At 46.7% G+C, this 27,946-nt stretch overlaps 1 protein-coding gene across 1 annotated transcript in view; it reads left to right on the top strand.

Moving 5' to 3' along the window:
* Nucleotides 1-27,946, top strand: part of DHRS12 (dehydrogenase/reductase 12) — a 45,142-nt gene that overhangs the window by 1,693 nt on the left and 15,503 nt on the right. Inside the window, 6 exon segments of the mRNA XM_064373605.1 lie at nt 2,189-2,281; nt 6,030-6,122; nt 7,191-7,272; nt 22,412-22,473; nt 23,453-23,557; nt 25,603-25,693. Of these exon segments, the coding sequence (XP_064229675.1) occupies nt 2,252-2,281; nt 6,030-6,122; nt 7,191-7,272; nt 22,412-22,473; nt 23,453-23,557; nt 25,603-25,693 (463 nt within the window). The 5' untranslated portion in view covers nt 2,189-2,251.

The following is a 27,946-nucleotide window of genomic DNA, read 5'->3' as shown; positions in this document are numbered from 1 at the left end:
TTGGAATGCACACACAGACAGTCACTGCTCTCTTGGGTTTATAAGTGGCCTCCAGCACTCAGGTGGAGCGTGCAGGATGAGGGTCCCAGGCTGCCTATGCCAGTGCCTGTGGCTTCTCTGACTCAGAGTGTCCTCCAAGCTCTGCCAGGGATCACCTGCCCCTCCCTGCTTATGAAGAGGCCCCACTCCACAGCCTCATCTGGTCTACCATTGGTAGGCAGCCCCCGCATGAAATCATGGTATGCAGGAGGAAGTTGGGATCTGATGGGAGTCTTGGTTTTGCCCTTCCTGGCCTGTGAGCTTGGGCGATGTTCTTAGCTTCCCAGAACCTTCCTTTCCTCATTGAAAAACAGGGGTAACTTGACTTTATTGGTTTTTTAATGTGTATTTAAGGGTGAACTATATGCCAAGCAGCATGCTGGGAGCTGGAGACACAGGTGATTGGGACAGACACAGCCCCTGACAGTCTTATGCAGGATAAAAGTGATTAACAAGCAATTTCTTTGAAGTATGTGTGCCTGCCCTGGACCTGGCCACTGTGCTGTGTATCACAGTGCAAGTGGGTTGGGGGACAAATCATGTGAACCCCAAGGTATGTGTTTCTTCAACTTCTACAGCCAGACAGCTTTTGGCTGGGTTTGACCAATGGCAGGAATTAGAGGAAGATTGGCAGGTGGAAGGAAGGTAGGGAATTGAGATACTGGCTTCCCTGGTGACGGCTCAATCTCCTCTCTGGTTCTTCCTTCTGGTTCCTGGGCTCAGGCCACGCTGCATTTCCGCTTTGTTCCTTGAGCCTAGGGCTGCTGGTAGTTTCCTGCTATTACTAATTTCTGGGTTACTTCACCAATCCTGGTTGAGTTCTCATCTTCCTTAATCACCTGGGAAATTAATCCCTGCATTCAATTCCCTCTGTTGAAAGTGGTGTCTGTTAGACGTTACTGAAATAACAAAGGGCTACAAGATGGGAAGTTCAGGGTGTCCCAAGAATAAACAGCTCTCAATCAATAGAAGCAGCTACTATCATTATTGTTGGTATTATCAGTGTTGTGTATACTAATATTATTACCACTCCCAACCTTTCATTCCTTGCTTCAAGTTTGTTCTGTTGAATCAGTGCTTGGGCCTTGCTCAGTGGGAGGTGGAAGCCTGCAGGCCCCCAGAAGCAGAAGGGATGTGTGGTAGAGCAGTGAGGGCCCTGGAGCAGCTGGTCCTGCCTGCATGGTTGGGTGAACATCAAAGAAAGAGGATCCCTCAGGCAGGAGGGTCTGGGTGAGGTGTGCAGCAGACCAGCTGAGCCAGGGAGTGCAAGCACCAGGTAAGACTCAGTGTCACAAGGGAATCTCAGCTGCTTGTGCATGCTGGCTTGGTAAGATCAGGCGTTTGGTCTTATAGAGAGGTGAATATCATGCCGAGGTGATCTTTGCAGAGAGGTTATGTGTGGCCTAAGCTTGGGGGAAGGAGTGCTGGTTACTGTAGAGCAGCCTCTAGCCTCACCAGTCCACTGGACGCGATCCTCCCAAAGGGCCTGGGGGAGAAACAGCATGGATGTTTCTTCCCAGGCTTCTGGTCCCAGTTCAGCCCCACCTGACTTCCTGGCTCCAGACTTTTGTCTAGCAGTTACCCCCATGGGCAACATTTTAAAAAAACAGTTCTATTTTATTTATTATTTTTTGAGATAGGCTCTCATTCTGTTGCCCAGGCTGGAGTGCAGTGGTGTGTTCATAGCTTGCTGTAGCCTCAAACTTCTGGACTCAAAACTTGTCCTGCCTCAGCCTCCCAAATAGGTAGGACCGTAGGCACATGCCACCACACCCAGTGGGTTTTAAGTTATTTTTTTGTAGAGATGAGGTATCGCTATATTGCCCAGGCTGGTCTTGAACTTCTGTGTTCAAAGAGTCCCCCCACCTCAGCCTCCCAAAGTGCTGGGATTACAAGTGTGAGCTGCCACACTTGGCCAACCTTTTTATTTTAGAATAGTTTTAGATGCACGGAAAACTTGTGAAAATAGTACAGAGATTCCCAGTTGTCCCCAACCAGTTTCTCCTTTGTTAACATCCTGCATTAGTGTGGTTCATTTGCCACAACTACTAAACCAATATTTATGCAATATTAAAATAAGTTGACTTCATACTTTGAGATTTCCTGTGTTTTCTCCCTAATTTTCTGTTTTTATTTCCTGATCCCACAGGACATTGCGTGTCTCTTTAGGCTCCTCGTGGCCGTGACAGTTTCTCACACTTCTCAGTTTTTAATGACGGCAGTTTTGAGAAGTACTGGTCAGGTATTTGTAGAATGCGCCTCATTTGGGATTTGTCTGATGTCTTTCTCATGATTACACTGGAGTCATGGGTTTTAGAGGGAAAGATCACAGAGGTACAGGTGCCTGGGCGATGTTTTCAGTCCTGCAGGCCTCCTGATGTGGCTGGAAGGTTCTGTGAAAGCGCTTAGGTCTTGTGGGGGATTGACTCCACCAGCATAACACGCCGTGATAAAAAACGGGTTTCTACTCTCCAGCTCCTCCAGGCCAGTGTGCATTTCTAGCTTCTTGAGAATGACTGGTTTGGCTTTCAAAGACCTCAGTGTTTTTATGAAATCCTGCCTCGTTTCCCCAGAATGATTTCTACTTAGCAAAGCACCTCCATGCACGGTTTACCATGTTTGTTGCAGGAACTGCTCTGACAGGGGGTCAGTCCCCATGATGTCACCTCATGACTCCTGGGTCACACAGCCACTGTAGATGGTGGCTCGTCTGTAGAGAGGATCCCAGTTGAGTTTTATTTTGTTCAATTTCAGTAACCACACTTGTATCACAGTTGGGGCCCAGTGGCTCCTAGGGTGAGCCTTCTCACTGTGTGGCTCCGCAGATCGGGACTTTCACACACATTCACTTGTTCCCAGTTCCTTCTCCTGGCCACAGCAGACTGCTGGCCTCGCCCTCTGTGTGCTTTGTGGCCTCCTGTTTCGCCTCAGAGGAACACAGATGGTTTCCTTCCTCTTTTCATGGTGCTTCATGTCACCAGCTCCATGGCTGATTTGTCTAGGACAGTGTGATTCTCTCTTCCCTGCTGCTACCTCCTTTTCACTCTGAGACTTCTCAGGCACTTCCAGAAAGCTCAGAGAACTTGTGGAATGTTTAAAGCAGAATTGGTTTTAGTTCACTTGAATTTTGTTGCTGTTTAAACCTGGATTTTGTATGCATGTTACACAGCACTTTTTGGTAGGAGGGAGTTTAGGGTGGTTGCAGGGAGGGCCTCAACATGGTAGGATTAGGTGTCTAGACTCAGTTTGCAGTCATTGGTACAGGCTCCCGGCTGACTCGGGTATGACTCAGCAGCCTTGTTCACTCTGGCTGGGTAAGGGCCTTCACAGACATTTTAAAAGAGAATAGCTCTGTATGGACAACATTTTTCCTGTCCTTTGAAGGCAGAGGAATATTCACTGGGCCGGGCTTAAGCCAAATATGGTGTTCAACCTGACCAGACTTTCTGAGTCATGAAAATGTGGAGTTGCTTCTGTTTTCTCATTTGTCTCAGGTGAGAAAACGATATGTTTGAAGATCAGTAGAAAGAAATTCTGACTACAGCTTTGGGTTTTATAGCTCGATTAGTGGGGAAACTGATCAGCTGTGGCTCTTGCTCAGATCCTTGTCTGTAGGTTCAGTACTTGGGTGCCTGCAGCAGCAGGAATCTCTGCCTTGGGTTAGTGATAAGTCACATATGTCCACTGATACTCAGAGAGGATGCCATTGCATTTGCTGGATGCTAACAGTGTAAGTTTGGACTTAGGTACTGGGTACAGAGAAAAAGGTTTAGACAGCCAAGGTCCGTTGGTCAAATACCATGCATATGACTGTGTAATACCATAAGGAGAAAGGGCGCATTAGACGGGGTACCTTACGGAGTTCTAAGTCTCCTGGGGAGGCGACTGTGTCTAGTGGTAACCATGATACAAGGCAGAGATTGAAAAGCGTCACGAGCAAGGACTAAGGATCACAGTAGAAGTTGTCATCTTATTTATGATGTGCCTAAGATACTGTCTTAAGAGCAAAGTTCTGACAAAAAATGATCGGCAGCAGGAAACTGACATATCCATGTAAAAGTATGTTCTGTAGTCATTAAAAGGAATAGGGTAGATTCATGTGTAACAAAATTATCTCCAAGACCTTTTGTAAGTCCTGCAACTCAGTAGCAAAACAAACAACAACATAACTAATAACCTGATTTGAAAATGGTCTAAGGACTTGAATAGACATTTCTCCAAAGAAGACATACAAATGGCCAACACAAGCTGCGCAAGGTGACTCATGCCTGTAATCCCAGCACTTTGGGAGATTGAGGCGGGCAGATCACTTGAGGTCAGGAGTTGAAGTTAGCTTGGCCAACATGGTGCAACCCTGTTTCTCCTAAAAATATAAAAATTAGCCGAGCATGGTGGCACACACCTCTAGTCCCAGCCACTTGGGAGGCTGAGGCAGGAGAATCGCTTGAACCTGGGAGGCAGAGAGGTTGCAGTGAGCCAAAATCATGCCACTGCACTACAGCCTGGGCAACAGAGTGAGAATCCATCTCAAGGAACAAAACAATAAATGGCCAACACATACATGAAAAAATACTCAATATCAGTAGTCATCAGGGAAATGCAAATCAAAACCAGAGTGAAATATCACCTCACACCTCTCAGGATGGCTGTTGTTAAAAAAACAAAAGACAAAAAGTGTTTGTGAGGTTGTAGAGAAATTGGAACCCTTAAACACCGCTTGTAGGAATGCAAACTGGTGCAGCCACTATGGAAAACAGTATGGAGGTTCCTCACAAAATTCAAAATAGAGCTACCATCTGACCCAGCAATTGCTTTTCTGGGTACTTATCCAAGGGAATTGAAAGCAGGATCCTGAAGAGCCATTAGCACTGCCACACCCATTGCAGCAGCATTCACAGTAGCCAAGATGTGGAAACAACGTAAATGTCCATTGACAGGTGAATGGATAAAGAAAATGTGGTACAGACATACACACACTGGAATATCGTTCAGCCTTAAAAGGAGAGAAATTCTGCGATGACATGGATGAATCTGGAGGACCCAACCTAAGTTAAATAAGCCAGGCACAGAAAGACAGAGACTGTCTGACTTCACTTATGTGAGGTAACTGTAGTACTCTGAATTCATAGAACCGAAGAGTGGAATGGCGGTTCTAGGGGCTGGGGCAAAGGGAAAATGTGGAGTCACTATCAGAGGGCACAAAGTGTCAGTTAGGCAAGGTGAATACACTCTAGAGGTGTGCTGTGCAACATCTACCTAGTCAGCATGTGAGAAATTTTGTTAAGAGGGTAGATCTCATATTAAGTATTCTTATCATAATAAAATTTAAAAAGTAGGCAGGGCACAGTGGCTCACACCTGTAATCCCAGCACTTTGGGAGAGTGAGGCAGGTGGATCACGAGGTCAGGAGTTCGACAGAAGCATGGCCAACATGGTGAAACCTCATCTGTACTAAAAATACAAAAAATTAGTTGGGCGTGGTGGCGTGTGCCTGTAATTCCAGCTACTTGGGAGGCCGAGGCAGGAGAATCGCTTGAACGAAGGAGGCAGAGATTGCAGTGAGTCGAAATCATGTTGCACTCTAGCCTGGGTGACAGAGCAAGACTCCATCTTGGAAAAAGAAAAAAACGTAAAATGTGTTTTTACCGCCATAAACTAAAAGACATATTACGTGAAAGAGATAGATGTAGAACAATGCATAGTCTGATCCTATTTGTGTGTGTGTGTGTGTGTGTGTGTGTGTGTGTGTGTGTGTGTGTATAGTCATCTTAAAATATGTATATTGTATATATAGTGTATGCTTAAAATATTTCTGGATGATTCACAAAAAACTGTGAACAATGGTTTATTTTTGAGGAGTGGGACTGCTATTTTCTGGTTTATATCATTTCAAAGTATTTGCTTTTTAAAAACCATGTACTTTTTAAAGTAAAAGTGCTAGTTCATATCTTTTTAAAAAGGGTTTATATATTTTTTGCTTTCTAATTTAGAACATTTTTCTGCACATTGTGGACTTGTCTGATCCCAAGCAAATCTGGAAATTTGTTGAAAAATTCAAGCAGGAACATAAACTCAATGTTCTGGTGAGCTTTGGTAAACATAACTGGAGAATAAACTTCTGTTGGCACATGTTTTTAGTCTGTGTGGATGTGGACGAATATGTATGTTTGTGTGTCTTTATGGAAGAATCTTAGTAAGACTCTCTTATGCTTGGACCTGTTCATGTAATCAGATTTACTCATTGGATTTGAGAGGAGACTCATGTGGTTAGATTAGTGGGGAAAGGAAGGGGACATCCACTGGGTAGGTATTGTGGGAGGATAGATATGTTCCGTTTTTTATAAAATGATTTGTATATAAATATTTCTTGGTTCTGTAGATTTGAGGATTGGTGTATTGAAATTAGAAGCTCTCTTGGTCCAAAAGAATACCAACTGCCGGCAAGCAAATCTTTTAGTAACATAATTACCACAAAACTCCATGGGGACCCTGGGTGGACTCAGATAGAAAGGTGCCAGTGTGCTCTTCCCAGATGCTCTGCTTTGAGCTAAGTTGCTTTTCTATCCAAAGAGTCTCTGATGTGCTCTAAAATGTTGTCCCAGAGTCTGGAATTGTGCTCGCCAGTGTGGCTGTGAAGCATCTGAAATGTCGCTAGTCCAAACTGAGATGTGCTGTAAGTGTAAAAACTAGCAGGTTTCAAAGCCCTAAAAAAACTATGTATTCCATCTCATTAATATTCTGTATGGATTACATGTTAAAATGATGCCATTTTGGATAGATTCCGTTAAATATATTAAATTAGTTTTACCTGTTTCTTGATACCTTTTTAATGTGGCTACTAGAAAACTTAACATTAGACACTTCGATTGGACAGTTGTGGACTAGATGAATTTCCAGAGTACTCTCTCATGAATTAGGTTGCCTGGCCAAGCCCTCTCCCTCGGCAATCTTTGCATAGTTCTGTGGCTGAGTCCTCTGCGCAAGTGGTATTTTCCTGTAAGGGGTTTGGAATGAAGAATGAGTTGAGCAAATTGTCATTGTCACTTGAATGTTGAGAAAGAGCTGGAGGTGGGGTAGTGGAGGTGTGCGGATGGAAATAAGTCTTTTGGCCCTATTTTTCTTTATTTTGAAATGAGAACTATAATTTTTAGATCAATAATGCAGGTTGCATGATCAATAAAAGAGAACTCACAGAAGATGGACTTGAAAAAAACTTCACTACCGATACTCTGGGTAAGTACAAGATGTTTTCTTATTTGTTTTTAGGAAAATAAACATAGAATGTACCGTAGAAGGATAAAAAAGAAAAAAAAAAACAACATTGATCAACTTTTTGGGTTCTGGGTCCTGGGCCTGATGACATTTGCTTTAAGTTTATCCTGAATCGTATTTATTTTTCTTCATAAAACACTTTCTCTTTTCATGTTTCTTATAATGGGTGTTGGTGCCAGAAATACTTAGTATTGAAGTGTTTATTTCCTAGGAAGCTCAAGGCTCTTTATAGATATTATTTTGAAGAGGAGAGCAAGTTCAGCTTAAGTGTTGAGTGCAAATATAAAAACTACAGCAAAGGGAGCTTCCAGCCAGGGCTGAGGAAGGTGCATCCAATGGGCAAGAAGATGGACTGAGAAGGGCATTGGCTAGAGCACAGGATACCTGGGCCCTGGTTGCAACTCTGTAATAACAGAGTGAAGTCATTTTATACCAGGCCAGTGGCTCTCAAAGTGGGATTCCCAGACCAGCAGCATCAGCATCACCTGGGAACTTGGTAGACAGGCACATTCTTAGATTCCCCACCCAGATCTACAGAATCTGAAACTCTGGAATGAGGCTACGAGTTTAAATCCATTTTGACAGGCTTTGCAGATGATTCTGATGCACACTAAAAATTGAGAACTGATGTACCATGCTTTTAGTCTCCTTGGATTTTCTCCTTGAGCCAAGGGGTCTGGAGTAGTTTATCTTGCTGCCTTTCAGTTTTGAGATGCAGTGAATCTAAGACTCTTCCCAGGACCTATCCTACTTCTTTGTAGTGAGGAGGGTGTTTTAATTAAGTATTGTTCTGGGTCACAAGATGGATGGCAGGGGTTTGGGTGGTTGTTGGAGTCACTGAGGGTATCCACTATATAGCAACCCTGTTCCCAACCAAGAACTGAGCAAATTGAGGAGTAAGCTGATGGAATAACAGTTGAAAAGCCAGTATATCACTGTTGTTACTGACAAGGCATGGCCCAGTGCAAGAGCCAAACGGGTTTCCTCATATGGAACCCAAGAATTAGGATTCACCTACCTGGTCACCTGCTCTTCTTTCTGGGGAAGAAGAGCAGGACTCCTCCCAGAAAGAGGAGAGAGGGAGGAAGAGAACTGAGCAAGCCCCGCTCATTGTCCCCAAATTTACTGTGTTGTTTTTTTTTGTTGTTGTTGTTGTTGTTTTGAGACAGGATCTTGGTCCGTTTCCATGGCTAGAGTGTAGTGATGTGATCATGGCTCATTGCAGCCTCGAACTCCTGGGCTCAAGCAGTCCTCCCACCTCAGCCTCCCAAGTTGCTAGGACTACAGTCATGTACCACCATGCCTAATTTTTTTAATTAAAAAAAAATTTTTTTGTTGTTGTGAAGGTGGGCTCTCACTGTGTTGCCCAGGCTGGTCTCAAACTCCTGGCCTCTAGCAATCCTCCTGCCTCAGCCTCCCAAAGTGTTGGGATTACAGGTGTGAGTCAGTGTGCCCAGCCTAAATTTACTGTTGAAATGTGCTCCACCTCCCTGGCAGATGGAAGAAGTTCCCAGGGAGAAAGGACTCACCCTAATTGCACTCTCTTTTCAAGGAAAGAAAGTCTAGGAGTGGGAAGATGCTTTCTCCCCAGTGATGAGGTTGCATTTTTCAAAAGAAATACCTGGAAGCTTGTATGAAATGACACGTTTAGTACAAAATATTTTCATCACTGACTTTGTTCCAAATGTGATATGCTTGCTGAAATTACCAAAAATACCAAAATGTGGGGTCATGCTAGAGTTTGGCTCACAACTCGATGGGACAGCTGAGACTCCCAGAGTGCCACAGCTGGCCCCTGAGGCACTATTTGGCAGAACTGGTTACATAATTTGCACGTAATTTGCAGACCCCAGCACCAAATGGGAATGTGAGGCTCCATGTTCAAAAATTAAGGATTTCAATGCAGCGACAACAGAGCATTAAACCATGTGCAGCGTCCTTCCGAGTGCTGGGCTTTGTGTGACCTCGAAGGATGAAGCCAGCTCTTTTGCTCACCCATCCGCCCACCGTCTGACAAAATTCTGCCAAGTGTTTACCGCCGGGGCGTGAGTGAGAGTTGTGCGTGCGTACACACACACACACACACACACACACACACACACACACTCTTTCTCTCTCTCTCTCTCTCTCTCTCCATTTAGTGCTATGATGAGGTATTCCTACATTACAGAGAAGGAAACTGAGGCTGAGAGAGATTGTTTCACTGGCCCAAGGTCAAGTGGAGAAGCCAGAATGTGAACCTCGGTCTGACTTCCTCCACAGCCCATGTTCATCACCAGCACACAGTTCCACCCACCCCAGCATGTCCTCCCTCTCCGCATCATCGTGTTATCCTAAATAAGTGCTAAAGAGTACTGGGAGTAGGTGACCAGCTGAGCCAGGGGAGGCTGGGGCTGGGGGCACCTCTCAGAGAAGCCCAAAGGTTTTGGAAGGTGAAAAGGAGGGTAATCTGAGGAACTTGACCTTGCTTGGGAACATAGACAGGCTTGATAGACTGTAAAGGGACTGTCGGTTTGATTATGCAGCTGATTATGTTGCACCTTTGTAGGGATCCAGCCTGCATCTAAAGACCTTGCTATCTCTCCATTTTCATTTCCTATTTGTGTTAGAAGCATCTTATTGATCATTCCAACCTCTCTGAGAAGTGTAATAATTCTCGGGCTTGGATATTTATTCATCTTCTCTCAAGCGAAAGAAATAGTACAGTACACAAAGAGGCATGCCAGCGCAGAGGGGCAGCTCCAGGGGTCTCTGCTTGAGAGACAAGGAGATACAGAGAGGTTAAAGTGCCATGATTCCTCAGCAGAACCAGGCCAGACAAAAAACCCGGACCTCTGTCTGAATCCTGGGAAATTGCTGGCTGCCTTTCTAATGTGAAACATGTTTTCCTGGCCTGATTATGTAATGTGGGATAGGTTGTTTTCTATTTTCTAAGATTCATATGAGCCGTCAGAAACATTTGCAATCTCCAGCCAAACACCAGAAGGTTCCTGATACTCTGAGGAGAGCATAAACCTCAGCATTTGCAGGATTTATCACCAGATCCTAAGAGTTTTGAAGCTAGTGGAATAGTTAAATGCAAAATGCTTTCAGCGCCCATGCCTGCACATGGCTTTGTTGAGACATCACAGTGTATGAATTAGATAGTTTGGAAAGAATAATTCTTAACCTTTTGCGGGGTGGGTGGGGCCTGGAGAGGTTTTCATAGCTTATTCTGAGGGACAAAAGCGAGCTGCCCTGGGTGGGTTGGTGGGCAGATGAGCCACAGAGAGGGAGAGATCGCAGGAGGCAGCTTCTGTTGGGTGACTGTTCTCACCCCTTTGTTTCAGGTCTCCTCCAGTCACATACGTTTTCCCTGTTAGCATTCAGTGGCATTAAGAGTCCACGAGGAGTGAAGACAGATGGGAGGGGGAGGACGGGGAGGCTGAGCTAAGTGCCCTGCTGGCAGCCTGGCACAGCCTAGCGTTAGCAGATTAAAACTCTCACCCGCATCTTAGCCTGTCTCACCACAGGACACAAGATGAGGACACTGATTCTATCTCTACCAGGACAGCTGTGTCACCAATTAATTGACTGTGATAAACAGGCAGTGGTGCCTTAGCTCTTTGGCAGAAGGAGAGGAAGTTCACCTTAGGTCACTTTGGAAGGACATACGTCAGGAGACAGAGTGTTGTCTCTTGACATTCTGTTACGTGGCACCCTCCTCAGGGGCACGTTCCAGTGCCTAGTGAGAGCTGCTGTTCGACACGGGGACCCCAGGTCCAGAGACGCCTTCATAACAACAGCACACACTGAGCACAGTCCACATGCCCCGGGCTGCGCTGAAGGCTCTTCTTGGATGCTCTCATTCAGTCTCATAACCATTTTACAGATTTTATAAATGAGGAAGCAGGCTCAGAGGTAGTCTGAAACCAGTTTGTGATTCACTTCATAAACAAAGGACAACAAAATGGTGGTTGGGGCATTTTTAGTGTAGGGTTGTATCGTTAGCTATTGCTTCGAAACAACTCCAGAATCTCAGGGGCGCACAGTGATAAGCATGCATTTTTGCTGACTCTTCTGCAGACCCACGGGGCAGGCTGATGTCAGCCGGACTCAGCTGTGTGTCTCCAAGCTGCAGGTTTGGTGTGGAGTGTGTGCCAAATGTCTTGCATCCTCCTTGACCAAGCTGTACTCTCAGGGCAACGGCAGAGGCCCAGGTGTGCAAGCAATTCCAAGCCTCTGCTTGCGTCCAAGCCCCTGTGATTAACTGGATATCAGTAGATATCCAGTTAAGCAATCCAGAAATCAGTAGATAACCAGTTAATCAAAGCAAACCATTGCACAGAGCCCCAAATCAAGCATCAGAGAAGTATGCTTCTCCCACAGAGGTGGCGAGGAGAGAATGAATATTGTTGAACAATAATCTGCCACAAGATTTTTTTTTTTTACATTCTAATTCTTTGAAAATGGGTCATGTGAGTTTAATATGGTAACTATTTATTAATCAAAATACGGAGTGAACAAAGGCACCTTATTTGTTCCATAAGCTTTTTTTTTTTTTTGAGATGGAGTCTTGCTCTGTTACCCAGGCTGGAATGTAGTGGCACGATCTCAGCTAACTGCAACCTCCATCTCTTGGGTTCAAGCAATTAAGCAATTCTCCTGCCTCAGCCTCCTGAGTAGCCAGGACTACAGGTGCCCACCACCACACCTATCTAATTTTTGTATTTTTAGTAGAGACGGGGTTTCACTATGTTGGCTAAGCTGCTCTGGAACTCCTGACCTCAGGTGATACACCTGCCTCGGCCTCCCAAATTGCTGGGATTACAGGCGTGAGCCACCACACCTGGCCTGTTCCATAAACATTTATAAAGGGTCCATTTTATGCCAGATGCTGTGGCCAGTTATAGGGATCGAGAAATGGAAGGGACTGCTGGCCTTGTGCATTAGACACATACACAATTTCAGTAATCATATGGTAAAGTTCTCTTTTCATCCATCAAGGGAGGTTGGTACGGAGACTCAGAGGAAAACAGAGAACAGTGCTTCCCAGGCAGAATGCCTCCTTACACAGGGCATGCGTTTGGTGCCAGGCATTCTTACCTGTCAATAACCTTTACTCTGAGCTTTCCTCACACACTGTTTTGTTCCTAAGATCTCCTTCCAGGTCACAAACCTTCAAGGCTACCAGAGAGGCACAGAGCCTGGGAAATAGCACTGTAGAAACGGCAGCTAATGTTTAACATCCAGATTCCTTAACGTGGAACTGAAGTCCTTTGTTAGCAGACCCCACCTCCTGTCCAAATGTATTCCCGTTATTTTCCTACATGAACCCTCTAGCCATCAACCTCTTACTTTGGAACTTGCCACTGGCAGTGCCACCTCCCTGCTTTTGTCCTGCTGCTCCCCTGCCAGGAATGTCCCCCACCTGAGTAACTCGTACTGCTCCTCTGTGACTCTGCTAGACACATTCCTCTCCACCCGGAGCCTGGTCAGGTGCACCCCTCTGGGCTCCTGCAGCCCCCTCTGTGTGCCTGTCATGGCTCAGTAGAAGCTACCTGCTAATAGGGGTGTTCCTTGCACAGAGTGTGGATCCTTGAGGGTGGAATCCACCTGGCTCTCAGGAGGCGCTCAGTCCCACTGGCTGCACTGAGTGGGGCTGTAGTCCAGCTCCTCCAGTTACCCGACTCTGTATGAATGTCCTCAGACTCCCCACGCCTTACTTTCCCGTTCTGTAAAATGGGGATGATGATACTTTTAGGGGCCAGAAGTGAAGATTTTAAAAAAGACTTGTAGGTTATTTAACTCAAGAGAAATAACCTGTGTGCACACAAAAATATGCATGTGAATGTTATAGCAGCTTTATTCATAATTGCCTGAAACTGGAGTCAGCATAGATGTTGTTCATGTGGTGAATAAATTGGTAATTCCATTCAACGAAATGCTATTCCGAAATAAAAAGGCACAAAATGTTGACATACAGAACAATGTGAGTGACTCTTAGATGCACCAGCCAAAGTCAAGCCAGACTCCAAGGGGTGCAGACTGTTTGATTCCATTTATAGGACATTCTGGAAAAGGCAACCAAGGGGGCCAAGAAGAGGTCAGAGGCTGCTGGGGTGGTGAGGAGCAGGAGGAGTGTGTGACTACAAAGGAATCTGAGTGGCTGTGAGGGAACATCTGGGGTGATAGAGTTCCTCCCAGTCACACCACAGGCTAATGCATAGTTACACAACTCTGCATCTGTCACAGTTCAGAACTGTGTACACACACACACACACACACACACACACACACACACGAGATTTTACTTTATGTTAAAAAAATCAGGCCGGGCAAGGTGGCTCACGCTTGTAATCACAGCACTTTGGGAGGCCGAGGCAGGCGGGTCACCTGAGGTCAGGAGTTCGAGACCAGCCTGACCAACATGGAGAAACCCTGTCTCTACTAAAAATAAAAAATTAGCCGGGTGTGGTGGTGCATGCCTGGAAGGCTACATGGGAGGCTGAGGCAGGAGAATCGCTTGAACCCAGGAGGTGGAGTTTGCAGTGAGCTGAGATCGTGCCATTGTACTCTAGCCTGGACAATAAGAGCAAAACTCCGTCTCAAAAAAAAAAAAAAAAAAGTAGTTATATATATGAACAAGAAAAAAAGAAAGCATTGTAACTTTCAGCACAATGCCTGGCATGTAGTGAGTCTGTTCCATCGTAAGAGGAGTATTATTCATTATGATTGTTTCTTAGTGCTCTTCCTCAGTAACAAGTGAACTGCTGTTGGGGAGACTGTGTCCTCTCCAGCTTGGGGTGGGGGCAGATTTCACACCACAGGGGAGGCTGGTGGAGTCTGGAGCTTCTAGGAACCCTCCTTCCCCTCAACCTCTAGAAGGGCCTTTGAGCCCAGGTGAGGCTCTTGGTTTAAACTGCACTGGGAGCCCTCTAAGGAGGGACAATGAACAAGCTCAGAAGTCAGATCATTTTTCTATTGATTTTCTGTTTTCTGCCAACCATGGAAGCTGCTTCTGATTAGACACAAAAGCTCCCCAGAGTTGAGCTTCCTGGGCCGCACCGTGCAGCCCACTCTGGCCCGCTCTTCCTTCTGGGCAGCTCTGTGGCGGTGCGGGGGTCTCTCTGGGCTCCATGGTGTCTACCCTTCTAGGTCTCCTGGCCTAAGGGCACTGACTCCAAATCCAAGTCCTCCTGTGGGCCAGAACCTTATCTAATTATCTAGCAGGGATTTGGTGAGTGTTTTAAAGGCATGCTGGTAACAAGCATTCGTTTGGGGAGTTTTAGAAACAAAATCCCAAATAAGCACCTTTGTCCTTTTAATGAGCTGAGGCCCAAGTGCCCACATTTGGTTCTCCCTGCAGTAAAGCAGGTTCTTTCATACGTCTCAGTGAAGCACGCAGGACCCCCGACACTGCAGCTGTGACAGCAGGGGTGACATGAGTCACCTGGCTAGGCCCTGGAGAAGAGCCTCCACAGCACTTCCTCAGCCAGCCTCTCCACCCGCAGTCCCGGGCATCCTGCAGCTCACTCAGTCGGCTTATCTCCCTTACCTTTGGCCACTCGTGCTGAGGTCACCCATGACCCTGACATTCCAGGTTCCAGAGGGCGTGCCTCTATCACATCCATCAGCAGCACTGGGCGCAACTGTCCATGCTCCCATGGCATGAGGGCCTCCGAGCCGCCTACAATTCCAACTTCGGGGGTTCGCTCCTTCTCAGCCTCCTTAGCCAGCGTGTCTGCGGGGACTTCAAATGTTGAGGTCTCTCCCAGAGCAATCCTGCACCCTCCTTTCTCCTCCTCCCACACTCTCCGTGAGGATCTCATCCTTGCCCCAAATGCCATCGTGTGCCTGGCTCCCAAGGGTCTCTTTCTAGCCCAGATCTCACAGCGCAGACTCAGTGGGTCTGAAACTGAACCATTAGTCCCTCACCAGTCTGCTCCTCTAATGGGCCTACCCCAGTGGCCAGCATCGTGTCCATCACCGCTCATCCTTGACACCCCCTCACTTCCCATATCCAGGCAATGATCGTGCCTTTGGACTCCCTGTACACCTTGTCTCCAGTCTGTCTCCTGCTCTTCAGCTCCACTGCGACCACGCTGCCCAAGCCACTGCAGTCACTGTGATGTGATGGAGTAATAGGGAGGCCCTATGTGCGCCCTTGCACTCACCTCCCTAACAGAAGCTTCCTCCATAAGGCTGACAGTGTGATCCTTATGCATGCAAATCTGTTTCCTTCTGCTTAAAGTCACCCCTTGGTTTCACACGAGGTGAGTGAATGTGGCATTGCCCTCGGAGCTGCAGTCTCACCTTGCCCTACCCCCTGCCATGCTCACTCGGCTACAGCTGACCTGGTTGCACTCTGCAGCCTCAGGGCCTCTTTGCACAGGCTGTGCTCCATACCTGCAGCCCTCTTTCCCATCCCCAGCCCTCCACCTGCCTTTCCCCACCTCTCCTCCAGGTCTTAGCTGAAATATCCCTTCACAGCTCATGCAGAACCCCCACGTGCCCATAGCAGCCTAGCACTTACCTCGATCATGAGTGTAGGTTAGTCACGTAGTAACATGTATAATGCCTGGGAATGCCTGGTGGGCACTGAGAGGCCAGGGAGCCCTCAGTCTGTATCCTGAGTACTTAGCACTGGGTCTGGCACTCCGCAGGCCCTTGATGAATACTCGTTTAGTCCATGAAACTGGATAAGGTGGTGGGGATGAGTTGAGGTTGGGGGCAAAGGGGAAGGCATGACTCATGCTAACCACCCTCTGAGCCTAAACCAAGAATACTCCATAAGAGGCCAGTGCCTCGAATGTCTTCTAATAGCTCATTTTCTCTGGGACTCTGTCCTGCTGGCTTCTCCAGGTAATGTGATCTTTGAAATCATCTTTATATAATTTGTGAGATTAGTGTGTGAGCCCCCAGGCTCGCTATGGGATGTTTTTGTTACCATTACAAAAGAAGTACGAAATGGTGTTCCCCAGTGCAGCTGTCTGCTCCTTTAAAATTGACACCAGAAACTTCCCAGTGATAACAGGACAATGATTTTCTCCGGCAGATAGAATGGACGGAAGTACACAACCCATTGGCCAGTAACCAAAGTAGCTTTAATTCAAGGTGGCTTTGAAGGTTTCTTAATAGAAATGCCAATCAGATTTCCTATGCTAAGTTTAAAAATTGCAATATATTTTTCGCATTAAAAATAATTACCTTTAATGCTATTAAAAGGACATACTCAAGATACCTTATAATTTGAGAAACATGATGAATTTAATATTTGGAGGACACAAACATGGGTTTCACAGTGCTCTAAGAACACGCGGCATCTCTCCTTTAGCGTTACCTGAGCTTGACATAGTTTTAGCTCCCTTCTTAATTAGCTGATAGAGAGATTTGCTTCGAGTCATGTACCCATGTGATAAAAATTCTTGTTGCCGTATTTAGAAGACTGTGTCCAACATAAATTCCACTCCCAGATCTCTTTCTCGTAATGAACCTCCATCGACATAATGAGGTCCTTGGAAGAAAGGCATTGTGTAAATTAAAAATACTAATGAGTCTTAATGATAATGAATTATTTTCCTTATTACTGGGAGCAGGACTAACCTTGGGCAACTTTTCCAGTAGCTGAAGGTGCCTTCCCTCCACCCAGGCCTGCGCTCCCGTGGGATTCAGTACTCTAAAATATCTCTCTCTTTCTCTCATCAAAACCTTGAATCACCCAAATGTCCCTGATATTAATAGGAAGTCTTAGAGGAAAGGAAGTTGTTGAACTGGTTCACACAAAGCTATGAATGACTAAAAACACCCATTAACCATTTAGATCCATGGCTAACCTGTCTGTCCAGAGACATTCTTTTACTTATTTATTTATTGAGACAGAGTCTCACTCTGTTGCCCATGCTGGAGTATAACTGGCACTATCTCGGCTCACTGCAACCTCCACCGCCTGGATTCAAGCAGTTCTCCTGCCTCAGCCTCCTGAGTAGCTGGGATTACAGGTGCCTGCCACCACATCCAACTAATTCTTGTATTTTTAATAGAGATGGGCTTTTGCCATGTTGGCCAGGCTGGTCTCGAACTCCTGACCTCAAGTGACCCACCAGCCTCAGCCTCCCAAAGTGCTGGGATTACAGGCATGAGCCATTGCACCTGGTGAGACATTCTTATTTTAAAGGGTAGCTGGTTATCTCAGGAGAACTGGTGGGCTTCCTGAGACAAGCCAAGTGTCTTAGGGTTTGTGTGGTCACAATTAACAGGACCCCACACAGGAAGACTAAACAAAAAAATGATTTATCAATGGGCTACAAGGGCAGCCCTCACAGAACTCAGTGGCAGAGGTACAGCTGGGCTTGGGGGCCAGGGACAGGACCAGAGAACCTGTCAGAAGCTGAGGGGACCTTCTGCTTCCCTGGGACTGTTGTCCATGGACTCTCACCACAACTGCCTTGTTCACTCCCCGTCTCTGCTTTTCCTGGCATCTGGGTCACATATGGCTGCCACTGAGTCACCTGTCCTCCGTTCAGTGTCCCATGTTCACACTCCTGCACGGAGAGTTCGGCTGGGACAGCTTGGACCAGGTGTCACACTCCTGGCCCAGACCCCAGGAGAGCCTGTGGGATCAAGGCCACATGAGACAAACCCAGCGCCTGGCCTAGGGCAAAGACTTGGTCACGTGTTTGTTGTTGTTATGAACAGGATGTACTTGGGGCCTACCTAAAGAGAGGGAATGGGGCATGTCTCCCAAAGAAGTTTACTGGACCAGGCTGAGTTTTTGCTTGATTTGATGGGGGACCAGAGTGTTAAAGGACTTTGGGGGCAGGAGAGTGACGCTGGCTCATGTGTTAATGACAGGCCCCTGTTTGGATCTGTGTGAGCTGGGCAAGGAGCAACTGGCGCCATGTTCACTGAGGAAAGGAAGACTTGCAGATGATGGGCACCTTCCTTCTCCCTGGCATTGGTTGGCATGCAGCATGCTAAACGACTTAAGAAAAGGGAGATTTGCCCTCTGTTTTCCACATTGTATGAATTTGCTGGGACTTTGGATAAGTCACTGAACCTCTCTGGGATTCTGTAACTCTAACTCTTTCATTAATAGGTTATATATATACACATACATAAATGTGTACACACATGTATGCACTTACGTACTTATATACGGTGTATTATTTTAGCAGATTGTTATTGTGTTTCTCTTTGCTGGCCTGGAAAGGAAGGGTCTCAGAAGGGCTGCTGGAGGTTGGAGGATTATAAATTGCTTGTAGCTAGGAAGAGAGCTGCTTTGTCATCTCATGGGGGAGGGATGCCTGCTGGACGTGAAGAATTAGGCATGTTTTGGTGACCCAGGAGGCTAGAAGTGAGCAGAAACTTGCACTGTGTCAGCTCTGCTCCCTTTGGGGGCTGGGTGAGCATGGAAACCTTTTGTAGACTTGGGGAGAAAGGAGACTTTAAAAAAGATCAGAAAGGCCCACTGCTAGAAACTGTGCTGGTTCTCTAGGAGTTTTTTTTTTTTAAAGCACCTGCTACCTGGCTGTCCCCTAGAGGACAGAGTACTTGGCAGGGACAAGCAGCCCGGCCAGCCCTCCTGCAGATGACTGGGAATGAGAGCCGAGCACCTCCCAGGCAGGGAGGACAGGTACAAAGGGGCTCACCCCAGCTCTCACCGTTCTGAGAGGAGAGAGGAGGTGCCCTCGGCAGGCAGCAGAGCCAGCCCAGCCGCCGGCTTTCATTTCCCTTCCTCGCAAGAGCCATTTATGACAACCCGTCAGGGCAGGCTGATGGGGCAGATCGCTTTTGGCAGAAGTCCTTTCTACTTGTCATAAATTAAATCACAGAGAAATCCACTGGAGGTGAATACAAAGAAAGTCCAAGACCACTGGCTGGAGGTTAATAGCTATTAGTGACCCAGGGTTCAGGAGACTTTACAAGTCCACAAATACGAACAAGGCAGGCTCCTCCAAATAAATTGCGCTGTGAACAACTAAGCATGCTGTCTGGGATGAAAGTCACAACTCAGAATCGCAAATGATAATACAGCAAGAGCACGACAAACGCGGCCTGCCCAGAGAACTTTCCAGTCCTCACAGAACATGCACACATTTTTATTCCACCACAAACTCCTCTGATCCTGTGAGGTGGGCTGGCCAGCTATTATCTCCTGAAAATGCCATGGCGCTTGCCTATGGTCACACCGCTGGTAGGTGCCAGAGCCAGGGTTGAGAGGCAGGCCCCTGGATCCGCCTCCAGCGCCCTTCCCATGATGTCAGGAAGCTCCTGCGGGCTGGGTGCAGGCCATGTCACGGGCGGTGCAGGAGGTGGTGGTGAGAGCTCGTCACACAGAAGCTCCATGGTGTAGCCCAGAAAAGAGCCCGGGGCTCGCCACTTGAAGCCCCTAACTAGATTCCTGCCTCACTTTGGGATAAGGGGCTTTAAATGCTCCCCTTTTTTGTAAACACAGGGTAATATGTGCTCATTGTTTAAAAAAAATACAGGTATGTATGAGGAAAATATAGAACGTATAAGAAGTATGTAGAAGTGATAATCCCACCATTCAGAGATGAGCACTGTCACCGTTCAGGGCACCAGTCTCATCCTTGCAGACACTTTCTCTTCGTCTTGACACATCTTTGTCACCAAAATGGAATGGTGGTGTTCCCACCATTCTGTAACTTCTCATTCCGTACATAGGAATGTCTGTCCATGTCAAATACACTTCAGTGATTTTCTCATTCCATTAGAAATGCTATATGTATATTTCTTGTGTGTGTGTGTGTGTAAGAAACTTTCTTGAAGAGCACCACAGAGCAGTTAAAATTTTTTCTTAATGGGTATAGGTATCCTTTTACTTTCTTATATTTTCTTTTTTCTTTTTTTTTTTATGAAAGAAAGAGAAAGAGAAAGGGGGAGAGAGAACAGGAGTCTTGCTCTATTGCCCAGGCTGGAATACAGTCTAAAAATAGGTATTAAAAACCTCTTTTATGCCAATAATTGTGCTTAACAGCGGAGACAGGAAGGAATAAGGGAAGAAAATAACAAACAGCCAACCAATATTTCATTTAAGTCTGTGAAATGCTATGCAAATGCTGAAGAGTCATTTACATCCAATTATGTAGTCACATAATTGTGTAATTGTGTAATAGGTGTAATATGATACTGAGAAAAATGTATGTTCTGTGGACCTTGGAGTAAGGAATTCTATAAATATTCACTGAGTTTACTTGTTCCAGGCCTGAGTTCAAATCATAGATGTCCCTGTTAATTTTCTATCTCGTTGATCTGTCGAATATTAACAATGTGGTGTCAAAGTCTCCCGCTATTACTGTGCGGGAGTCCAGGTCTCTTTATAAGTAATTAAGAACTTGTCTTATGTATCTGGGTGCTCCTGTATTGGGTACATATATATTTATGATCATTAACTCCTGTTGTTGCGTTGATCCTCCCACTATCATGCAATGTCCTTCTTTGTCTCTTTTAATCTTTGTTACTATTAAAGTCTATTTTGTCAGACGAAAAGTTACAACTTCGTTTTTTTTTTTTTTTCTCTCCATTTGATTGGTGAGTCTTCCTCCAACTCTTTGTTTTGAGTCTTTGTGTGTCCTTACTTATGAGGTGGATCTGGATACAGAGTACCGATGGGTTTTGACTTTTTATTCAATTTGCCTGTTTGTGTCTTTGATTGGGGCATTTAAATCCATTTAAATTTAGGATTAATATTGATATTTGTGAGTTTAGTATTGTCATTTAATGCTAGCTGGCTATTTTGCCCATTAGTTGATGTAGATTCTTCATTATGGAAATACTCTTTACCTTTTGGTAAGTTTTTGGGATGACTGATACTGGTTGTTCCTTTCTATGTGTAGTGCTTCTTTCAGAAGCTCTTGTAAAGCAGGCCTGGTGGTGATGAAATCTCTGAGTGCTTGCTTGTTCGCGAAAAATTTTATTTTTCCTTCATTTATGAAGCTTTGTTTGGCAGGATATGAGATTCTGGGTTGAAAATTCTTTTCTTTGAGGATATTGAATATTGACCCCCACTCTCTTCTAGTTTGTAGGGTTTCTGCTGAGAGATCTGCTGTGAGTCTGATAGGCTTCCCTTTGTGGGTAACCTGACCTTTCTCTCTAGCTGCCCTTAGAATTTTCTCCTTTATTTCAACTCTGGTGAATCTAACGATTATGTGTCTTGGGGTTGCTCTACTTGAGGAATATCTTTGTGGTGTTCTCTGTATTACCTGGAGTTGAGTATTGTCCTGCCTTACTAGGTTAGGAAAGTTTTCCTGAATAATATCCTGAAGAATATTTTACAACTTGGATTCATTCTCTTCATGACATTCAGGTACACCTATCAATCGTAAATTAGGTCTTTTCACATAGTCCCATATTTCTTGGAAACTTTGCTCATTCCTTTTTACTCTTTCCTCTCTAATCTTGTCTTCTTGTTTCATTTCATTAAGTTGGTCTTCGACCTCTGATATCCTTTCTTCTGCTTGATCAATTCGACTGTTAAAACCTGTACATACTTTGCGGAGTTCTTGTATTCTTCAATTCTATTAATTCACTTATATTCCTCTCTAAATTGTCTATTCTCGTTAGGATTTCGTCAAACCTTTTTTCAAGGTTCTTAGTTTCTTTACATTGGGCTAGAATAAATACTATATATATATTTCTTGATTGAAGATATAACCATAAAGTTATATATGCTCACTGTAAAAATACTCAAATCCAAACAGTGCAGGTATGTATAGCAAAGGAAGGGAAAGTTTTACTGAATTCCACCCTGGAGACCTGAGCAGTATTGCTAGATTTCATCTTCACATCATTCTGTGCACTGACTGGACATGTAGATGCATTTTCCCTTCTGCAAAGTGGATCCAGCTGTGTTTGGCAGTTTTCTTTTCCCTTCCTGCATATCTGTAGTGTGGACATCTTTTCCTGTTGGTACAGGAGGCTCTAAGGCATCTTCCTTCCAGTTCTGGGAGAAGGATCCTCAGGAGGGGCTGCCTCTCAGGTGGCCACTTGCCCTCTTGACGGGGGTGGGTACGGGCAGACAGGCCCCCACATCAGCCCTGCAGGACCCCATGAGTGGGGCTTCCTGCAGCCCCTCACGGGATGCTGTGTGCTGTCTCAGGTGTGTACATTCTCACGACCGGCCTGATCCCTGTGCTGCAGAAAGAACACGACCCCCGAGTGGTGAGTTGACCTTGTGGGATATTTTGAGAGTAATGGACTTTGCTCCTGATGGGAAGTTGGTGGGCCCGGGTTTGCTGCCAGGCTGCCCTAAGAGGGCCATTCTGTCCACATCCACAGCAAAACCCCAATTCTGTCGGTGGAGGGGGGCAAGAGGGAGGTGGAGGCATGCCAAGAGAACATTTAGACCCTAGCCCTCTCTGAACCCCCCAACCCCACCCCCAGCTGTCACATGGGTATCAGCAAAGCACTGGGGAGGGAGGCCTCTGAAGAGCAGGGGTGGCTTGTAGGGCGCTCAGGTCAGGGTGGTGTGCTTTTCCTGGGGACTCTCCTGCTCAGAGGGGAAGGGATTGGCTACTGGAGCCTGTTCTCCCCCAGTGGGTTGAAATATCATACATTGGAGAAAGTAGGAAGAAGACAGTTGATGGAGGCTGGCTTCTTTCTGCTGTGATGGGCAGAATAATGATACCCCCTCAGCCTGCACCAAAAGTTCTTATCCTAATCCCAGAACCTGTGACTATGTCACCTTTAGATAGCAGAAGGGACTTGGCAGCTGCAGTTCAGTTCAGGGTCTTGAGATGGGGAGCATGTCCTGGAGTATCCAAGTGGGCTTGATGGAGTCTCAAGGGTCCTATGGGAGGGAGGGAGGAGGGCCAGAGTCAGGGGAGAAGTGACTGTGGAAGCAGAGGGTGGAGGATGTGGCTGTGAGCCAAGGAGTAGCCTCTAGAAGCTGAAGGCAAAAAATGGAGTCTCCTCTGAAACCAGCAGAAGGGACGTGGCTCTGCTGACACTTGGATTTTAGCCCCATGAGCCCCATCTCAGACTTCTGGCCTCCAGAACCAAGGGAGAATATGTGGAGAAGAATCCTGTAGGAGAATACGTGTGTTGTGTCAAGCCATAGCAAACGCACTGCTCCACAGAGGGTGAAGAGTGGAAGGGGTCACAGGCTTTACTTTGTAAATCTCTGTTACCTTTATTGCAGATAACCATCTCCTCCTGAGGAATGTTGGTTCAGAAACTGAACACTGATGATCTCCAGTCTGAAAGAACACCGTTTGATGGAACTATGGTCTATGCACAAAACAAGGTCAGTGACGTGGGTTTCCCAAGACTGCATTTTACCCATGGGCTGTGCAGGCCCTCTTCCAAGGAAAGCTTACTCTGGGATGCACAGTAATTGGACCTTAGTAGTTCATGTAGCACCTGAAAATGTTCCCGGAACAAGAGGGGGCCCCTCTTTGGGGAGCACAGCTCTGCTCAGGCTCAGGGGGCTTTCAGCAGCATCCGAGGAGAAGCTACAAAACTGCCATGTCTCCTCAGTGTTTCTCAAACCGAAACAGAACAGAATCCTAGCAGGGAGATCCATTGTCCTGTGCTGCTCAGAGGGAATGAGGTCCTTCCTCTCTACTCTGGGCAGCTCCTGGCTTCCCGGCTAGACAGATGCCCAGGCTCACTGGGAGGGCTGCACATGGAATTTTGAGGGACTGAAGGGGCCAGAGTCCAGAACCCTTGACTACTCTGAACAGAAAGTAGATTTCTACAGATTGAGCATGCTTCATCTGAAAATCCCAAATCCAAAATGCTCCAAAATCCGAATCATTGTGAGTGCTGACATGATGTCATGAGTGGAAAATCCCACACCTTTGCTTTCTGATGGTTCCATGAACACACCTTTTGTTTCAAGCACAACATTATTTTTAAAATATTGTATGAAATTACCTTCAGGCTATTTGTATAAGGTGCCTAGACTCGAGTTCCATCCCAAAGGTATCTCATTATATATATGCAGATATTCCAAAATCTGAAAAAATCTGAAATTTGAAACACTTCTGGGCCTCAGCATTTCAGATGAAGGATGCTCAACCTGTACTGCTGTGTCTCTGCTTATTACAGCTATGTTTAAAAGCCAGATATATATAACTTCCATATTGACGGTTCTTGCCCTTAAATTCACCTGGCAGGGCGCCCACGTTGTCTGTAAGGCTGCCAGCCCCTCCGCCTTCCCTGTCGGTGCTGTGTGCCTTCTGAAGGGGGCCTGTCTGGGACTCTCTGCGCCTCCACTTCTGCTTGTATGCCCCAGGTGTGCCCAATTTTGCTCCCTGACTCCAGACCAAATCCTGGTGAATTACATCTCATGACTCCAAATCCTGACATTTGAAAGAGCCGCACTTCTTTACAGTTTTCCCAGAGGACATGGGAAGAAACCATCCACTTGTTATAAATGAGGCCCAGAGATGGAGTTCTCTGCCAAGCATGCTCAAACTGCCCTGGGATGGGGCAGTAGTGTGACTGCAGCTGGGAAAGGGAAGTATTTAAGGATTTTAATGTCTATAACCGATGTATTTTCTAGTACATTGTTCCCAGTACATTTGCTATGCTCTGCCTAAGACAGGAGTTAATTCCCTTTTTTTTTTGAGATGGAGTCTCGTTCTTGTTGCTCAGGCTGGAGTGCAGTGGTGTGATCTTGGCTCACTGCAACCTCCATCTCCTGGGTTCAAGTGGTTCTCCTGCCTCAGCCTCCTGAGTAGCTGGGATTACAGGCACCCACCACCACATCTGGCTAATTTTTGTATATTTAGTAGAGATGGGGTTTCACCAACTTGGCCAGGCTGGTCTTGAACTCCTGACCTCAGGTGATCCACCTGCCTCAGCCTCCCAAAGTGCTGGGATTACAGGCGAGAGCCACTGCATCTGGCCTTAATTCCCATATTAGCAGAACACCCACTCCATGCCAGTCTGTGCTGGGGGCCTGAGGTACAGCAGTGAACAAGATAGATACCACCCCTGCCCTCAGTGAGCAGCAAAGAATAGAGTCAAACAGGCGATTTGTGGGCGAGGAACACCTGGGCGCTGAGAGGCACAATTTCGTGGGTGGTGGGTCTGCTGTTCTCTCTCACAGCGTTTTGCTGGGTTTGCTTGTTGCTTGTTCTCACCTCCTTTGGAGGAGGCAGAACCTTCTAGGTCCTACTCAGACCTTCTGGGTCAAGAGTGATTCTGGACGAGGGTGATATCAAGGGGCCGTACACACTGCAGAGTCCAGTGTAAGAGATGCTAGGCTGGGCAGGGCTTATCTCCTGCCCTTGCACCTAATGGCACCTCCTCTCTCCTGTTCACCCCCTCGCTCCTGTCCAGAGGCAGCAAGTGGTTCTGACGGAGCGGTGGGCCCAAGGGCACCCGGCCATCCATTTTTCTTCTATGCATCCTGGCTGGGCCGACACCCCAGGTATGTCATAGCCTTTAATTGCTGAGCCACTTACGTTTCATCTAAAAATACCTGAGCAGCCACAGGATTGACTCTCCCCAGGAATGACCTAAAACCAGCGTAATGAGGACTGAGGAGTTGCTTCATTTCCATTTAGGCAGGGGCGCGTTGGGACTGCACCTGGGGGAAGCCTCATGCAGACGCAGAGCTTTTGCTTGCAGCTTGCCCTGTGCAAGCCAGGGAAGGGGATAGTGGGAACCGGAGCAGGCGCTGCTGGGTCGCCCTCCTAACTACAGCTTATCCTGGCAAGAGAGGGAGCTGTTGACCACTGTCATTTCCATGTCAGACAGGAATGAGCAGGGCCTGAGGGAAGGTAGTGAGAGAGGCCCAGGCTGCCTCACCACTCCCAAGGTTTTTGGAAATAATGACGCTTGAAGGTAAATGACGGCCACAAGGACACAGTTTGAATGATCTGGAAGCATGCTGGGGCAGCGGTGGAGGGGAGCAGAATTCTTTTTCCTATCTGCCTCACCAACTCCGTGACCTCAGGCAGCTCACCTGGGCTCTCTGCAGCTCTTTCCTCCTCCACAAATAAGGGAACTGAGAGCAGCAGCAGCCGCAGCACACACCCTAGGGTGCACCCGCGGCGCCGAGAGCTGGTCTCAGTGCTGTCTGCGGATTCACTCACTCATCCTAACAGCCTACTGTCTGTTATCATACCCATCTACAGATGAGGGAACTGAGGCCCAGAGAGGCTAAGACCTCCCAGCTGGTCCTGGCCAGGGGGTATTGGGGATTAGCCTCTTACATACTGCTAGCATGGCCTTTCTGAATATCAGAAGCCTTGAAATTCATCCTAAGAAATAAAGATAGGGAAAACAAGCACTGCTTATTGCAGTGCTGGTGGTAGGAGATGAAGTTGATAAATTATGGAACATCTGCATGAAATCTGTTCAGGGCTGAAGACTGCTGTCAATCATGCCTATGGAAAAACCCCTGTGTGCACTATATCATTAAATGAAGATACTGAGTTCCCGAATAGTGCACACCTTGTGATCTTATTTTTGTGACTACCACATCCCTATAGAAAGAGGTGTGTGCTGGTGCTTTGTGACATCCCGTGGAGACCAGCTTGGAGATTTGGCAGAAATTAGCCCTCTGCTGCACAGATGAGAGTCTCCTGTCTTAAATACAAAAAGGATGTTCTCAGCAAAGTGCACCAGGGGAGTGCTCAGGGAGCATGGCTTCTCCATTCTTTTGACTGCCTAATGGGAGAAATGCTTGCTTCTGCCTGTCCAGGGTGAATTCTAGGAGACCATGGGGGACCCCTAGCCTCTTACCCTCCAAGGATACCATTCTGAGAATCCTAACATCAGCTAAGATGTTTACAATCTGCCTGGCACGCCTTCCACTGGGATCTGTCATCTGGGTCTACCATGTATTGCTCACAGGTTAGAGAGCGGCTCTCAGGTGCACACGACCTTGGCTGTGGCCACAGGGGCCTGGGAGGGCTGAGGATGTGGACATTTGTCACCTCTGAGTGATACACCACCAGGTTTTCAGAGTTTTTCATTTTTGCCTAGCACAGCATTCTGATTTTTCTACAATTAACAAGTATTACTTCTGTAAAAAGAAAAAAGATGTTTAATTTAAAAAAGGAGGGCCTTAGCTTAGGTGATCCTTTCAATCTCTAAAAGCTCATGATCTCCGTAAGGCTCTTAATAGTTGTTTTCTCTGGTTTCTTTTCTTTCCTTGGCTTTGAGAGAGAACTATTTTGTTTCTCAATGTGCTCACTGTGGAGACACTGTGTTCCCTGAGGTCTGTGGGAAAATGGGGTGTGGCCTGCAGCCAGAGCCGTGGCTGGGTCCTCGAAGGCGTGGGCAGGTAGAGCGGCCAGCTTGGGGCCACCTGCGGCACAGGCCAGGCCTGGGCAGGCTACTCCAGGCAAACACCTCCCTGTAGCCCTGGGATGCAGAGGGAGGGACACCTCAAGGGGCTTGGCAGAGGAAGTGAAGAATTAGTTCCTCTCATTTACTCCTCCCTAAAAATAGGAAAATACTAAAACAGTCCAAGGAACCAACGGCCAGGATCCTTCGAGCCTAGGATGGTTTGAGAGGGTGCCTGAACCCAGAGGCGGAGTGAAGGTTTGCTCGGCCCAGCCTCATTGTGGGCCCCACCGCTTATTAGAATCCTCTCCTAGGGTGGAAAGGGAGGCTCTGCCGGAGACTCTGCTCTCGGGCTGGTCTGGGTGCTGGTGTCCCGGGGACATGGGGA

This window comes from Aotus nancymaae, unplaced genomic scaffold (genome assembly GCF_030222135.1).
Source record: "Aotus nancymaae isolate 86718 unplaced genomic scaffold, 86718_ANA_hifiasm-v0.15.2.pri h1tg000009l, whole genome shotgun sequence".
NCBI lineage: Eukaryota > Metazoa > Chordata > Mammalia > Primates > Aotidae > Aotus > Aotus nancymaae.
The sequence above is the reverse complement of the archived record's forward strand: the minus strand, read 5'-3'. Positions and strand labels throughout refer to the sequence as shown.